Here is a 17,382-nt window from a genome sequence, read left to right on the forward strand (position 1 = left end):
GGCATGTGTTATCCCTTCAACCCATTTGCGGTACTTTTTTATCACAGCTGTTGCGTAGGAGCGTTATAATGAGCGACGGTGTATATCAAATGTGCCACACACCCAGACTATATATAGGTTATACTATAAGTGTCAGTTTAAGAGGCAGTTTAACCCACTCTCACACGCACCGTCAACATCCACCAGTGGCAAGACGGAGCTCAGCACACATCCAAACACGCCAATGGTGTTCTAGTATAAGTGACCGAGAAGCTTGTCCCGGACGCACCTCCAAGAGAGCCTTGTGTAGAAGAACATGCTCTCTCCTTTGGCCAGTATGTCCTATGTTTTTAGAGGACACTTTTAATCCAAAGCGTAAAATAGGGTAGCGAATGGCAGTTTGCGGATTAGAGGGATTATGATAAGTGGGTGTGCCTTATATAATACACCCATGTTTCCGAGACATTAGTTCTCGAGGTTGTTTCCCCGTTTTGATAGCTAAAAGTAGGTTACGGCTCTTTCTGATGAAAGTTGGTATTCTAAAGGAAAGTGTAGCAATACAACTCCTGACCATGGTGTTAAGCAACCTACATTCACGTCCCATGTGCGATCGATACATATAGCAGATAGAGAGAATGATATGAATGTAGTCCACTATGGATGCAATAAGAGGACTGTGTATGAGGAACATTACCTCAGCCACCTCCAACCACATGTCCAGTGACCATGGCGACTATGACAAAGAGACCTGATTATCATTGGCTGGACAGATTTATTCAGAGGCTTAAGCCTTCAAAATTGTCCTTGCTGAGATTAAAATGAATGTGTTTTTTTCAAAACTGATATCGCGTCATAAGATCAATTTTTATTTGAATAAATCGCAGCAAACTATCGAGCTCAATGACTTTGACCAAGCTATGACATATTATTTCACACAATTATACACTAAATATTTAAATTCAAGTCGTAAATCACTCAAGAAACCTCATCACTTCAAACTTGGTTACCAAATGCTGTCGCAGACAATTGCATCATTGTGGTACTTTCTAGCCAGCTACAATCGTACAGGCCAGTACAGGCCACCGTAGTCTCTGGAAAAGAAGAGAGGTGGAGATTGAGTTGGTGGAAATCTGCAACTACATGCTGCTGCTGGATTCTACAAACTTTTACACACTGGACCTTTGAGAAAATATTGGGTGAATATTTGTCTTTTTCAAAGTTAACACATCACTTCTCTATCAGTAGGCCATATTTGTGGAGCTAGAAGGAGAATTATTCATAATTATTCCTCAAATTGTTATTCTCTAAATAAAGAACAATAATCGCCTAAAAAACTGTAATCAAAAGCTTGTTCCAAAAATGATTTTCAATAAAAACAACCTCAGCTCTCAGCTCTAGATTAAATACAGAGGAACTTTAAACTCTAACTTTACAACAAAGCACCAACATAGCAGGAGAGCAACATGTCATTACAAGAACATGTCTCTTGTGATGTTGTCTCGCTGACTCTCACTCGCCTGTCTCTCTCTCCCGTGCTCTTTCTCTCTCTTGCTCTTTCTCTTTCTTGCTCACTTGCTCATGTTCTCACTCTCTTTTTCTCATGCTCTCTCACTCTCTTGCTCTCTTTCGCTCTCTCTCTCGCTTGCACTCTCTCTTTCTCTATCTCATGCTCTCTGTGTTGCTCTCTCCATCTCTCCCTCTCCCTCTGTCTCTCTATCTCTCTCTCGCTCTCTCTCTCTCTCTCTCTCTCTCTTGCTCTCTCTCTTTCTCAGTCACTCGCTCATGTTCTCTCTCGTTATCTCATGCTCTCTCTCTTTCTCGCTCACTCTCACATGCTCTTTCTCTTTTCTCTCCCTCTCTCTCCCTCTCTCTCTTCCCCAAGCCTACAGGGGTCTCACTGGTTATCTGAACTCTTTTCCTCATTAACTGGGTGATGAAAATGGGAGCTTGTTGGCCCTGCTAGCTCGTCCCTCAGAGTATTACCCAGACGGGGATATTAATAAAAGCCTTGCGTCTAAAGGGAATCGCTCCAGCGCTATCTCTCCCGGTTCCTCAAGTCATTTCTCTCAGAGAGTCTCCTACTCTTTCAGTAGTAGTACCACTTCCACAGCCCTCACAGGGCCACAAGTCTTGACATGGCCACAGTATAGCTGGAGGCTCAAAATGGACGCTGCGCTTCCTAAGATGGCCTGCGCTGGAACAGCTCAGGGCCGTGGAAGGACATGGCAGCAGACATCTGCTGAGATGAACGGGGTTGGATGAGAACTAACTGATTGAGGGTGCTGGTAGATTATAGGGGGGGGGGGGGGGGGAAGACAAAATGGCGTCCTTCAAAAGGGATATTTTGGATCATTTGTTCAGCAAAACAATGTTATACTTTGAAACAGAAGTGGAAGAGGAGTCTTTAAAAAGGGTCAAGGTCAAGGCAAAACCCAAGGCACTCCGGGTAAGATAAGGACATGATATAAATCTTGAATCGAATCCTTCCTGGGCTACGTGGGAGAAGAGTGCAGAAGCTCGTCTCATGAATTGTAGCAACTATTTCCCCTTATTTCACTCCCTACCCGCCAAGGCAAACAATTTCAGGGGGAAAAATACACAATGTTCCGCCTAGGAGGTTTACAGAGATATCAGGCAAAGACATTGCCAATTGTTCAAGAGAATCTATCCAATTAGGCAATGAAAAAGAGTTCCTGACAGCCCGGCTGCTTGTGAAATTGGCTCCCTTACATATCTTCAAATTGTCTCAATGATAGGACCAAGTTTTTTTGATGACAAAGATATACTTTTTTTTTCTCTCTTCCAACTCGTTATTTTTCTCCTACTGACTCTGGTTCGGACGCATTTATTTTGGACTCTTATCGGAATACACGATGAAAGAGTTTCCTGTCAGCCAGTCTGGAAGGAGTTTACAGTACACATCAAACAGCTCCCTGATAAAGACCATCCCTTCTCTTCCACCGTGACATTCTTCTTCTTACTCGTCTTACCTTTCAACTTAACGGACTAGCTCCGACTCACATTCTGAGCGGAGAAAGTGGAGCGAGTGGACCGAGGAGAAGTTAGCAGAAGATGAGATGTTCTGCCAGCCACTGGCGTTGAGTTGGAGCACCCTTGAAGAAGGAGATGGGGCTCTAAAGTGGAGTGCAGAAGAGAAGCAGAAAAAGGGAAATCAAATTAGGTTCTTCAATTGGATCTCCACTTTTTTTTATATGAAGTGATGGATGACTGGCCCAGATTTAGCCAACTCTCTCTGATAAACCATTCGGTCTAACCAGAGTACAGCACTGCCAAGCTATGGCTGATCTAGAAAAATGACAGACTTTGTGAAACAACATAACAGCAAATAGACAATGAAGCCAATGGGATGAAAATGGGATTCGATATTGAGTTTTGAATAGGTGTAAAGCAAAAAATAAATAAAAATAACAATACATTAAATACTGACCATTTCAATATTCGTTTTTCCAGTGACTTTTGTTTACAGAAGAAAATAGTGACCAAATATAAAGCATGATAAAGTGACAAAATGATTCTGGCATATAGTAAAGTAAGTATGAAAGTGCCGTATTGGGCTGATTCCCATGCGCACACATGCTGAATGTTTATATTCATTATGTTTACAGCGTATTAAAAAGCGCTTGTGAGACAATCAATCAGTGAAAAGATTAGATTAGCGTGTTTCATATTCATCCATCTCTAGACTAGGTAAGTAACTCTGAACGTGTTTGTGTCTGTGTGTGTGTGTTTCACAGAGCGATTAACTACCGTGAATGCAAACCAAAATTGAAACAACGAAGCTACCGTTTCAAAATGAGAGCCATTTCGCTCACAGAAAAAACAATCTGGGCTTCGATACTCACCTGAGTTATTCAACCTAATATCCTAATTTAATAAAAGCCATTTCTTCAACCTTCGAGCCCTTCCTGGTTTCTAACAGGGCTTTGAACGACTACCTTGTGAATTACCTGAGAGAGTCGTTCCGCTAATGGATTTTTAATCACCTCCAAAATCATGATATCTAACTGCAAAATTTCCTTTTCTGACTTGCGGGCAAACTCACTCTCAGGGTTTTAATGACCCTGGCGAGCAAATCCATTCGTTGTTGATGTTGTTGTTTTATATCAGTTTGGTTTCGAGGAGTGATCTTTCATTCTGGCATCCGAGTCTGCGATCTTTTCAGCCCTGTTTCCTTGCTGGCAAAGGAACAAAGAGAAGGATACAAAGAGTGAGGGGATGGAGTTAAACAGCCTGATAATATTCCACTGAGGAGTGTGTCTGGCGGGCGTAATCTGAAGGGGAGGCCAAATCCACCGTCAAACGTCGCCCCTCGACCATCGCGTGGCGACACACGGCAGAGAGCGGGAAGTCAGGAGCGAGGAATAAATTGTGCTGATTATAACCTGGTTCGCTCATCAACTGTTTGGGATTACTCTTCCACACTTCTCCTTCTCACGACGGCACGCATCGGGGTCAACATTTGTTTACTGTAAACTATATGCGCAAACACAGCTTGCGGACTCTAGGCCCTTGTGTGTGCCTGCAAGAGTCAATAGTAGTGAGTCACTTTGGACTAAGCTGCCGATGCTCAGTACTCACTCCCTCTCAACTCTCCCTCTACATCTGCCTCTCCGCCGTCTCCCTCTCTGTCTCCCTCTCTGTCTCCCTCTTCCTCTCCCTCTCTGTCTCCCTCTTCCTCTCCCTCTGTGTCTCCCTCTCTGTCTCCCTCTCTGTCTCCCTCTCTGTCTCCCTCTTCCTCTCCCTCTCTGTCTCCCTCTGTGTCTCCCTCTTCCTCTCCCTCTCTGTCTCCCTCTTCCTCTCCCTCTCTGTCTCCCTCTGTGTCTCCCTCTGTGTCTCCCTCTCTGTCTCCCTCTCTGTCTCCCTCTTCCTCTCCCTCTATCTCTAACAATACCTCTACCTCCACCGCGGCCTCTCTGTCTCCCTCTCCGTCTCCCTCTCCGTCTCCCACTCCGTCTCCCTCTGTGTCTCCCACTCTGTCTCCCTCTCTTTCTCCCTCTTTGTCTCCCTGTACCTCTCACAATGCCTCTCCCCCTGTCCTTCTCTCTCTTACGCTCTTCCTCTCTCTCTCTCTCTTCCCCTAATTCCCTTCCTCTCTCTCTCTCTCTCTCTTACGTAATGTCTCATGCTTTAAGTTGAGGCCCAACCAGCTCCCCAGTTTGCTGTTTTATGAGTCTGCGTGAAAACAGTGAAACGATCCTGTATGGTAAAAGGGGGTTTGCTTAATGGCTGAGGCCGTTATGGAACCCCCAAAGCACTCCCCAGACAGAAAACAATACACAGCGTCAACCTTCTACTGAAGCATCAGCAACGCCAATGGAGGTTTAATCTGATTAACTGCTGAAACACATTCATAAGGAGCTGCCCTGGGAATCAACGAGATTCAATGTAATGGTGGAGAAGATGATGATGATAAGAGCAGGGGATTAATTGAAAGATGTGATGCATAGAGATGGAAGCATTGTGGTTCACAGAGCTCATTGCAAAGTGTGATGATCGCTAAGTACTCACCCGCCTCCTCCTCCTGCTCTTCCTCCTCCTCCTCCTCCTCCTCCTCCTCCTCTTCCTCTTCATCGTCGTGGTCCTCCACCCTCTCCTCCCCCTCCTCCACTTCTTACTCCTCCTTCTCCTCCTCTCCCTCAGATACTCACTTAAAGAAAATTACTGGTTGACAAATCGCGGGGCACGGCACTTTATAAAATCAAAATCATCCATAAACATTACGCGTGTCCGGAGGAGCGTCATCTTGACGGACCCGGCGCCTCCGAGTCGTAAAAGGCATCCCGGGGGCTGCGACTTTCACCCCGAGGTTAACACAGGGGACACAATTATGTGCAAGGGACAATGCCCATATAGGGTCAGGGTGGGGGTCTGATGGCTCATTGGCCCGAGTGCTTCTCCCCCCCGCACCCGGCCCCACCACTGGGTGGGATCCATAATTCATGTGGACACCTCGGTGGTCCTGGAGGAATGAGCTCCAAGCCACGGAATAATGCAACGGCCGTCCATGTCCTGTCAGAGCTCCATCTCCGACAGGATTCATGTGGAGGTGACTCCTTGTGTATGAACAGCGTCCTGCTGGCTGCTAATGGAAAGGTGGATGCGTTGTGTTTTCCCTCATTTGTGTCCCGGGGTTACCCAGACACGTGTTTGCCTCTCGGGCCGGGTGTGAGAGAAGCATCGACACTTGGGTTTCGGTCTTGCATGGATACACATAATTCATAAGACGGCCTAACATATTTTTCTTTTCTTTTTTTTTAAGAACAAAACTAGATCATTTCAGCACTGATTTAAAAATAAGCTGCTGACGATCAATGTGTGACAACGCATATTAGAAGTTTGAAGAAAGTGCAAATGAGATGGAAAACACTTGCTATTTATAAGGAAGGATAAGCTATGAAACGTGATTCACCGAGCAGTCATTACCGACGGAAGATCACTCTGTGTTAAAGGCAGATAGGGCCGAGGCTCTCTGCTACTATCCTTTTCAATGAACTAGAAACTTCATTTTCTTGTTTTGCACTGTGGGGGATGTATCAGTGTGTATGCCTGGCCCAAAAGTCTCCCTGACCATAGCAACAGCACACTTCAAGGCCAGCGTTGAAAGCCACTGTGGTCTTATTATGTCTGCCTGTCACTATTAACATGTGTGGGCATACAAGACAGCCTGCAGTGTGAGTCTCATTATCAAGGATAACACAGAAGTGCTGCAATGGAAGGCTGAATAGAAAGCAGCATTGGGAAAAAGAGAAGAATAACAAGAAAAAAAACACCTTGCCTCCCATTCCTCCCAAGACATTTTCCCTGCCCGCCTTGTCTATGACTCGTCCTGACACCTATATGCGCCGGTATAACAATCCGCGATATGCAAATGGTGAATCCTTTGAAACCACGGAGTGGACGAGTGGACACGGAAGAGGTAGCCTGAGTTCAAGGAAGTTAAAGCTGCTCTCTGAAACTTGTTTTCCTCTGTGAAACTTGGCCGAACGGAGGAACATGTTTATGTATCTATTTTCACAGACAGCGACTGGAGGGCTACAGAAAAGGGAAGATAGATCCCTTTTGTTTTGACAATCATACTTTCTTATCTGTTGGGCACAGCACTGGAGAAAAATGTATAAATATTCAGAGAGAGAGAGAGAGAGAGAGAGAGAGAGAGAGAGATATTCACTATATGCCGTGAACCGATCCGTCACATGCAAACATTTCAGCAATCATTTTTATCACGATGTTTGTATTATACAAGAATATACCTTTTATTTATAGAAAATGTGTGTGTGTGTGTGTGTGTGCGTGTGTGCGTGTGTGCGTGTGCGTGCGTGCGTGCGTGCGTGCGTGCGTGCGTGCGTGTGCTATTTTTTTTTTTATGTGGGTGCCTGTGCATGTTTACCATTACATTTGCATTCTTACCATTGTGCGTGGGTGATACTCTTCACGCCATCCTCAGATCTGGTCCTAGAAACACCTTCAACGATGACTCCAGGTTGAGTCAGGGTTAACACTAGCTGCCTCAGACTTGGCAGGGATCGCTGCTTGGTTGCCAAGCACTATGCGTTTATGCGTATACCTTTATAATTTCAAAATAAACCGGTTGAAATTATAAAGGTAGACAGTAAGCCAGGAGGGCTGGATGTGAGCTCGGTTTGTCACATTCTTCTGGCCACACAGGCCAACAACCAATGGCAGGGCAAAAAGAATAATTGTAACTGGTAGCTGGTTCAAATCTGTGAAACTATAGATATCAATGGGTAAGGGTAGAAGCATAAACTCACATAAACATCACAACAGGCGCCCTATGGAGAGTTTTGAGGTCCGGGAGAGAAAGAAGCTATTTCGTTGCAACGAACTCTGTCATTGCTTTCTAGTTACAAGGGTTGGGCCATGTCAGCGACCGGAGAGATTGTACACTGAGATACTGTCAGAGTAAACAGACTCTCTCCCACAGACTCTCCCATAATCTCCCCCCCTCATCTCTCAGTCTACTTGAAGTTTGCGTGTGATAAGGCCAGCCGGAGAGGGATCAATACTCGACAAATCAATCCGATCGATGATCAGGTAGATTGGCAGAGAGTGGGTGTTAACTATACACACGACACACAGAATTCGGAAGCACGATCACGCTTGGATGCCATTTCAGCGACCCTGACTCATGCAGTGAGCATATAGGCCAACTCTTATCTTTATAAAATGACTGCAGACATAAATCTATGCTCAAACACAGAAAATCACTTAGTTTAAAGGTGCTGTAGGTAGGATTTAAGATTTATTGTTCGAGTGTAGTTAGTTTATAAATGGGAACAGCTATTAGTGAGTTGCAGCGTTGTGAGAATATCTGTTTCCAGTTGAATGCACCTGCCTTTGCCATGGTGAGACACTTATGATTTAAGACCGCTCCTGGTTTATTTCTGCCCAATCAGGGAACATCTTCTGTTATTGGTTCAGGTAATTAATTTAGCCCTTTGGTCAAAGGTGGGGGAGATGCAACACTTCTCAATGGCAAAGCACCGTTAGGAAGGAGGGAGCAAAGAGGGACGGGACGTTTTTTGGGGTTGTTTATTTTCCGAACTTTCCTCTCTTCCGCTCTATTCTCGCTCTCTTAATGTCTGTTTGCAACTCTGGAATCTTATCTACAGTAGCTCAATTTATTTAATCCGCCTTCCATGGTGGTAGTTTGGGGAACCCTGTGACTGCCTTGCCTCAGGTTTTTTTTGCCGTCCATCTGATGATGATACACTGTGTTGCCTTGTTCTTACCTTAAGTCATTAGCGCTCAGGAATAGAGACATTCGCGCAGTCATCCATGCAGGCCTCGGGCTGTGAAACGATGTGTATCACAGACCATGCATTACCTGCATGATCTGTGTAACTGCGGCGTGAACTCCCATCACCGACGCATTATATGTCTCTTACAACACACCGCCTCTCAGCCACATACCCCTCGACCCATACTATGCATTTTCAACAAGCCGCTCAGTGGAACCGACATCATCCTATGGCTTGAGGGCCTCTTTGTTCCTTTCTGATTACTGTTTTACACAGTTAATAAAGGGTTATGGTTTGAGGGGAGTACTAATTTAGTACCACGTTTTGGGGTGTTTATAAGGCTATTATATCAGGGGGTGTTTCAATTAATTCACTAGCTAGTGAGAACTAGTCGGTAAATAAATAAACAGGGGCTCTGGGCACTTCGTCGATTCCCCCCCCTTTTTGGAAAAGGGGAGAAATAGTAATTTATGTATGCAAATTAAAAGACAGGCAAAAGGATAAATCCATACATCCAAGATAAGGAGGAAGCACGCGGGAAGGCTTGTATTGCGGCAAGAAAACAGGAAGGAAGCTTGGGTCAGTGGGAAGCTGCAGTCCAGGGCGTACTGCTACAGTGTTTCATGATGTGGATTATTGAATGAAAGATGTCTATGGTTTATGATGTCCTTGATCTGGGTAACTAGTATTTTACCCGTGGGGATCATTGATAAATAATTGTAACCTTACAATACATTGTATATCTCCGTGTGCTGTTAATGTCTGGTTTATGTAGACAGTAATTAATGCAAAACCGAGACCTTCAACCTTCTTGCCAATGCTTTGAGAAGTAATGAATAGTTGATGCATCGGTCCCTCCCTGGCATCTTCAATGGGCTTTAGGGTGTGGGGGGGGGGGGGGGGGGGTGAAGACTCGATTACTTCTCTATCTGTGATACTCCAGTGCCCTCTGCTGTCGTAGTAATGTAACTATAACTAATAAATACACCAAGAAATAAACGGCTGTGGTCGTATCAAGGATGGAGCTTTAAATCTTTATTTCATTCAGAAAAAAAACATTACTGTGAAAATGACTGTGAAGTCAGTGCGAAATTGTAAACAGCATTTTCAATATATATTATCAAGTCCTATACTTGTGTGTATGTTATTTTAAAAGCCCCTCTAGGGACGGGCATTGGAAATGAGCTAAAGCTACAAATACTATGATGCTTTCTGCTGGATTGTGCAAAATCCACATGAGTTGTATCGGTCCATATCAAATAAACCCTAACTTACTAACTAACTATATAGTTTGACATTGTGTAATATTTGGCATCAAAAATGTCCTCTTTGTATTTGTCTACACTGAGTATCTACTTTTCTGTAGGCCTACAGTAAAGTTCATTGTGATTATTGTTCATTTCACAAGTACAATCTCACAAAAACTGAAATGACACATAGACAGGCATAATGATCACACATTTTACAGTTGAATGAAGCCTGTGTAACTATTCTGAGCCATCATGTGTGGATCAATCCATCGTATTGTGTGAGGCCTTCTCCTTAAATGCTCCTCTAACATTTTTGCAACAATGATCTTCTTGAGTGACAGATGGCGGCTCAATATTTAAAATCACAGGTTGAAAAGGTCCAATGCTGCAAACACTGATTAAGCACCTAGGGTAAATCAACCTGTATCAGATATCAGATAGATTATAAAAGAAACATCGGGCCATTGCAGAGAGCATCACCCGGTGGAGACGCTTCCGACGTGCCACTCAAACACCAGACCATCAAAGGTTAAGCTGATCTCTGTAACGCAGCTCTGAATATCAATACCAATAGCTGAATATCAGATATTCTACTGGTGGGCGATCAAACTGAATTAATAAGAGTGCATAACACAATTTGAATAGATTAGATTCAAATTAGATAAAAAAAATCACATTAAAAGTTGCACAGAATGTCAGATCATTTCTTTTTTTTATGTTTATGTATGGCTTGAAACAACTCTACAGCAGATTTAATAAGAAATGCAAGAACAACAATGAATTGTGCAAAACTACCAAAATAATTGTATAGTAAGTCGGCTAACTTGTGATAAATAAGAACTCACACTCCTCTATAGTGACTCATTTTTCTCACAGCATAATTACACAAAACAAATGTTTTGTATTAACTAGCTAACGCATCCCAATTGTATTTAGGAGATGTGTTTTAGCTGAGCGACACGCATTTTAATTTACAATATGACACAAATTACTATCTCCAGGGCTGAGGGCCTTTAGATCCAAAAGATGTGCAGGAATCACATCCCAACAGCCTGTTCAGAGTACTTACAGTACAAATGCAGATGTAAAAAAGTAATTTACCTTTTACCTTTCATAAATAATATGCTAGTGCCTCTGAAACCCTTGAAGGTCTTCCATTTTTGCCGCACCTTAATAATTAATTTGTAAAGGGAACTATATGTTAACAATCTAAATATAATACTTTCAAATTGCTTGCTAGCAATTTGAAATATGGATGAATGTACATTTAGATCTTAATTATAGATATGGCCATTCACAATCTTGCGATCACGAATTCCACAAAGTGGGAGAGAATCTCATTTCTACTGACACGCATTAAAGGTATGCTGAATTTGGGATAGAGATATCAAGTTCTCTCCTTATCAAATTATTTATTCATTCATTGTTTGCATGATATATAGGGCCTATACAGTGGCTGTGTGTGTGTGTGTGTGTGTGTGTGTGTGTGTGTGTGTGTGTGTGTGTGTGTGTGTGTGTGTGTGTGTGTGTGTGTGCGCGCGCGCGTGCGTGCGTGCGTGCGTGGGTGGGTGGGTGAGGGGGCGGGGGGGCTTGAATTGGATATCATATATTGTCGATGCAGTTAGGAATAATAACTCTTGTACATTTGGCTGTTAAACATAAGTAAAAACCACAAAGTGCATTTTGGGCATCAATATTGGCTGGCTCTGTTATAGGAATACTACATATTTGCTATAGAATTCAAATAAATTGTTATAACAATAATTATTAGAATGTTTTATGAGTGACATACAGTCAATGAAAGGGGGAGAATTCATCCGAACGACATAAAATAATAGTATTGCTTTGGTTTAATTTTGTCCTTCGTGGCCTGCCGTAGCGAGTATAAATTGAATGTTAAGCGGAAGTCCCGCCCTCTTCATCCCCTCTCTGGTTGACTGTGTAAGTACCATTTTTTCCACGTAAATAAAATCATGAAACATCTGCTCTAAAAATGAATAATATATTGTCCTATGTCTAAAACCGATATTATATTGCGTGTATCGCATTGTGTATGATGATCATGTCTCAGTAGTAGTTAACAATTGTTACTTACCTTCCATATTCTGGCTGCGTCTTTCCTACAGGCTTCAGTCGGCTAACGCGGCAACATGGTAAGACTTTCCTTTCGTTGCATGTCATTGCTAATTGTTTCATGTATCCCTTTTCTTTGTGGTATAACGTGATAACAATTGCTCCTGGACTTATTCTGTTTGGCTTTCCTTGGCTCTTCTGACTGGCTAAAGTCAATGTTTAGCTAGCTTGCTACATGTTAGCCTACTAGCATGACAGGGCCGCCACATCGTTTGGTGAATGAATGTTTCCATCAGTGTTTGGGTATTAGATTTAAAACACTCATGATCGATAACGCCGCGCTTGATTGTAGCGCCAAACTGCATGTACGAGGCATATACTTGCATGACATGCTTAAAAAAGCTACCTTCTAGTTTAATGGTAGGCTTACAGCTTTGAGAATTGGAACAGTGCAAGCTGTCTTCTTCTGGGGCTGTCAGGCCAGTGATTTAGAGGCTTGCTGTTGAAAAGATGTACAGATGCTAAGAGTCCAGTCGCACTGACTCAGGCACACGTTATCTATCTCTTTACTGCAGTGCACCTCCGTAGCCTGGCTAATGTTTCTGTTCCATTCACAGCCACGAAAAATTGAAGAAATCAAAGATTTCCTGCTGACGGCAAGGAGGAAGGATGCCAAGTGTAAGCTGTTACATTTGTTTGTCCATACTGAACGGTAGTTCTTCAATGTGTACATTAGAACTATTGAGTGAATGTTTCCTGTAGTGCGGGCTGCAGTGTTCAAACTATCTCCCCTTACCTGTTGTGTGTGATTAAGTCCCTAAAATGCTATCGGTTGTTGAATTCACATGTTTTCTGTAGTAGGAACCAAGATGTATAACGCCTTGCATCACAAATTCCTTTGTGTCTGCCTCTTCAAAAGGAAGTGTCTCAATTCATGCATCTTGTGTCGTCTCTAGCCGTTAAGATCAAGAAGAACAAGGACAATGTCAAGTTCAAGGTGCGCTGCAGCAGGTACCTGTACACCTTGGTCATCACAGACAAGGAGAAGGCCGAGAAGCTGAAGCAGTCCCTGCCCCCAGGTATGTACTGAACACAACACAGTAAACTGACTGGTGGCTTTTGTATTGATGATGCAAAATAGGGCAGAGGCTACAGGGAGGACGTATTCACACCAGACACTTCAGAGTGGAAGAATTTACTTGCCAAGCAATTGTTTAAATATGTAAACCTGAGATTTCACCTTCAAAATCAAACATAGCCACTGGCTGTCAATGAAGGACCCTTGTGTTATCTATATTATCTAGTACATTTCATACTTGATGTCTGAATCTGAGTATCGTATAGTAAGACCATGCGTGGTTGGGACTAGTGTTAATGCGCCAGGCAGAGTGGGGTATTTCCGTATAATATCGAGGGGGGCGGGGGGGGTCGTAGCCTCCTGTGACCCCGTAGTTCCTTAAATCAAGGGTAAAATTGAATGATGGTTTGGCTGTCAAGTAAAACATTCATTTGGCCTAAATGGTTTAAGAGGGTAATGTGGCACCAAATATTGTTGGCTTAAGTTTTAATAGTTTAGATCAAGATTTTCGCTGTGCCATTCAGGGGCATTTTCTCTAACGGTCCTAATAACCTTTGGTTAATTGGCCAAGTTTAGTGTAAAAAGATGAGCATCATGACAAATACATGCCTAGTTGCAACATGCCCTGATTTAACTCGAAGCTGCGTCTTGTCAGCTAAACTTGCCTGACGAAGATGTTGGGCAGCAACGATATTATTATATTATATATTTCTAACACAATTTGAGCACCTACAAAATTAATAAGAGTAGTTATTAATTTGGACCATGTATTAGATTTTTTGTTATTTCTTTGGTCCTTAGTTCAGAAACATTCAGAACAGCTGTTTGTTCCTTTTAATTGGTCTTCTGCTTAATGTGCTTCATTTATTATGCCCTGAAAAATATATTGAAATTAAACGTAAAGTTGACTGGTGGCTTAAAATGAATACAAAGCATTGACAAAGAGAATCTTTTGTCAGGGGCAACCTTATTTTCAGACTTATAAGAGACTTCTTGGACTGGCTCTTAAGTCATTTGTCGCCTGCTATTTAATGATGACTTTTCAAATGTAACACTCTGATGCAGTGCATTAGCGTTGCTCGTTCAGTTTATGAGCCATGTATTAAAGCAAATGGTTCTTTATGAAAAGTAGTCCAAACACAGCCGGACTAGTCTACACTCAATCTTGCTAGAGAACAGGCCTGTTGCTTCTACTGACCCATTAACTAATTTCCTTAGACGCCTGATCTGTGTAATGAGTAAGGTCTGAGTGTTTGCTAACCAGACTTATTTTGTTATTTTCCAGGTCTGGCGGTCAAGGAGCTGAAGTAGGACTAATGCTGTGTACAGATCATTGTAATAAAAATTGGGAAAAAAAAATCCTTCTTTGTTCGTCTTTATTCCATATTATACATGTAAGTGATCACTAACATTTGTGACCAAAACTTGCTCCAGGATATATTATTGGGGGTGAGAAAGGATGCCATTATTCCACTGTAAAACATATCGACAACTTGTCCACAAGATGTCACTGTTTAGCCGCAGGTGGCATCCAAATAATTTGGAAGGTTAGTTATTTGGTAGCCTGGTTAAAACCAGACCAAGCCAATCGTAGATAGCACGTTGTTCTGGGGAAGCTGCTGTCATTTTCTTCAGAGGCGTTATCAACGGCCTTCTTCAGCTGACTACGCGATTGGCTGCTTGCCGTCGCTTCCCTGTCATTGCGTTAGACCAGCAAACAGCGCGCCAAGGGGGAAAAGCCAGCTCGGTGATCGGCTCTCGCAAAAACGAATCTGAAGCAGAAAGAAATGTGTTGCTCTTCTACAGACCCTTGTGCAGGGCGAACTCAATTCGCCGGAAGAAATGGCGGGGCTACCCAGGCTAGTTATTTGTTAGGCTCTTCTGGTTAAGAGACCTTGGAGCAAGTGCATTATCAATAAAGACATGCTCTTAAAAGTGACATTAATGGTAAATAAAAGCGCATATGAAAACCAACTGTTTAAGTGCTACATTACAGTGTTTCCCCCAGTAAATGTCTTAGTCAAGGTGGTCAAGGGGGGGGGGGGGTCCCTGGTTAAATTCAATTAAAAAAGCTTGATGTCACGACCATTGTGAACACCGATGCATTATTGATCTTTATTTTTACACCTGATGGAAGTATGTTTTCTTTCCCTACGAGAGTTTTCTACTTTGTTAATGCATAATTAAAAAAAATATATTTTTTTATTTTTTTTATTTTATATACATTGGTAGTCAAGGCGGGGCCCTATTGTTGATAAGGCGGCCGCCTTAACAACACAGTGCTGGGGGAAACACTATAGAAAGGATATCGGAGTCTTGATGGTAACAAATTGCATATTTAGTGTTAAATTATGACAAATGTGAAACTCACTATAAATCTTCAATGCTGGAGTCACTTACAAGGCCTGTAGAGGAAGTACTAGAAAGCTGCAACTTTATGCTTGCATATTTGTATAAGTAAGTTTTCGTATTGGGAGGATGCATTATGGATTCAAAGTTATTATTCCATATAACTGCGCTTCTCATAACCGCCCGCTAGAGGGAAGAAGGAATATTCAAATTCTCCACAAATAAATAATTTAGTATTCTGTTCGAATGTTAAACTGCATCAAATCCGTTTACTTTAGGATTGGCAAATACCCATGAATATTGGTTCTCCGACCCTCGTCACTGGTCCTACCCCAGCCTATGTTGCGCCTTCCCCCTGGCTGCGGTGTCTGAGCTCCGGACCCTGCTCCGCCAGAGCGCCTTTAGTTCGTCCAGCTGGCGGTGCTTGGGATCTTTAACCGAGGACATGGACGTGCACTGATTTCTGTTTCTTTATCAAAAACCGCGTTTGGAATACATTTTACGCTCCTACTACCGCTTCTACATGCATTTAGTTTGCATTGGACTATGTTTTATCCCCAAAAAACAAGGTTTTTCTTTCCTTTGTTTGCATTGAGACTGTATAGAGGGATCATGGGAGGCTGACTGAACTGCCCGTGTGGTAAAGCCAATCTCATTTATTTAAGAAACTTTTTGGGAGACGAAAATGTCTTCGGCCCGGGTGGATTACATTGCACCTTGGTGGACTTATTGGCTGCACAATTTCCCACACATAAACCTGAGATTGCAGCCAATAGACAACAGCTTTAAGCCCGAGGACGAGAGCTACCAGCAGGTTAGTAGGGGGGATCATGAGATGCCCACAATGCATTTATTTAACATAAAAGTGTAAATGCTCTGCAAATCTTAACGGTTGCACCCGGTTAAGAATGATGTAAACATGTAGGCCTATGTGATGACTATCTCCGGTATTGGGAGGAATTATCTTCTGTGCCTATGCGTGTCATTCATCAACTATGTATACCCGTATTGTCCATGTATGCCAAGACCAAATTGAAGTCACGTTTTGGATATTTTGGATTTTATGTCAATGAAACAAAAGCGAGTTTTGTGAGCAGCATGCCGGGTCTGGAGCGTTCAGTTATAGCTCTCCAGCCAGGTTGGTTTTTTAATTAAACTGGTAGTTAGACCGATGTGCGTTAAAATAGAGAAATGTCATGCTTCTTTCTTTGTACACGGGTCATAGGGAGCTCTCTATAGACCAGTACAATGTAAACGCCGGAGGTTAAGTCGATATTAAAGATAATTATAACTTGGGAGTTTTATTACTGTACGCTGTTTCAATTAGTAAAAGACCAGTCCCTGTTCGGGATAGGCCCAGTGCATAGCCATGGGAATAAACGGGCCTGAGCGACAAGTGGGACAGCCATGGAGAAACACTAGTTTTAGTGTGTGCGTGTTCGTGCGCGTGCGCGTGTGTCCTGCTGTGACTCAGATGGACATGGCGAAACCGTCCCAAACAAAAAAAAAAGTAATTTTCCACAGAACTTTGTGGTCTGTCCTGTCTCATAACGTTAGCCTCATAGCATAATTGCCTACGTCAAATTTTGGCCAAATTGTGATATCTAACCTCACTCTGCTTTCCTAACGCTGCTGATTCACTGTGCCTCATTGGCTTTATCCTTAACCAATCAAAGAGTTCTTACATTCCACAATCTTTATCTCCCTCAGTCTTCTATTTGACAAGATGAACCTTAAAATAGCTCTTATGCAATTATGCTATGAACGATATCTTCACTATAGCGGTGCTTATAATGGGTGTAGAGAGTTGAAGACCAAAACAACAAAGACATTTTGAAGATGTATGTTAAGTAGAAAATAGTATACCTTGGAA

At 42.7% G+C, this 17,382-nt stretch overlaps 2 protein-coding genes across 2 annotated transcripts in view; both read left to right on the top strand.

The window, feature by feature from the left end:
- Positions 1–11,877: 11,877 nt before the first annotated feature.
- Positions 11,878–14,509, top strand: rpl38 (ribosomal protein L38). Its single transcript, XM_030339668.1, has 5 exons — positions 11,878–11,950; positions 12,136–12,162; positions 12,700–12,760; positions 13,039–13,161; positions 14,446–14,509. Exons 2-5 carry the CDS (start codon positions 12,160–12,162, stop codon positions 14,469–14,471), a joined length of 213 nt encoding a protein of 70 aa, XP_030195528.1. The 5' UTR covers positions 11,878–11,950; positions 12,136–12,159; the 3' UTR covers positions 14,472–14,509.
- Positions 14,510–15,784: 1,275 nt separating this feature from the next.
- ttyh2 (tweety family member 2) overlaps positions 15,785–17,382 on the top strand; it is a 45,951-nt gene continuing 44,353 nt past the window's right edge. Inside the window, exon 1 of the mRNA XM_030339669.1 lies at positions 15,785–16,323. Within this exon, the coding sequence (XP_030195529.1) occupies positions 16,195–16,323 (129 nt within the window). The 5' untranslated portion in view covers positions 15,785–16,194. The remainder of the gene's footprint in view (positions 16,324–17,382) is intronic.

This window comes from Gadus morhua, chromosome 18 (assembly GCF_902167405.1).
Source record: "Gadus morhua chromosome 18, gadMor3.0, whole genome shotgun sequence".
Lineage (NCBI taxonomy): Eukaryota > Metazoa > Chordata > Actinopteri > Gadiformes > Gadidae > Gadus > Gadus morhua.

Bases quoted from the DNA above. Each gene is read 5' to 3' on its own strand.
- rpl38 (XM_030339668.1), top strand. The intron at 12,761-13,038 runs GTAAGCTGTTAC...TGTCGTCTCTAG, and splicing joins AAGGAGGAAGGATGCCAAGT to CCGTTAAGATCAAGAAGAAC. The intron at 13,162-14,445 runs GTATGTACTGAA...GTTATTTTCCAG, and splicing joins GAAGCAGTCCCTGCCCCCAG to GTCTGGCGGTCAAGGAGCTG.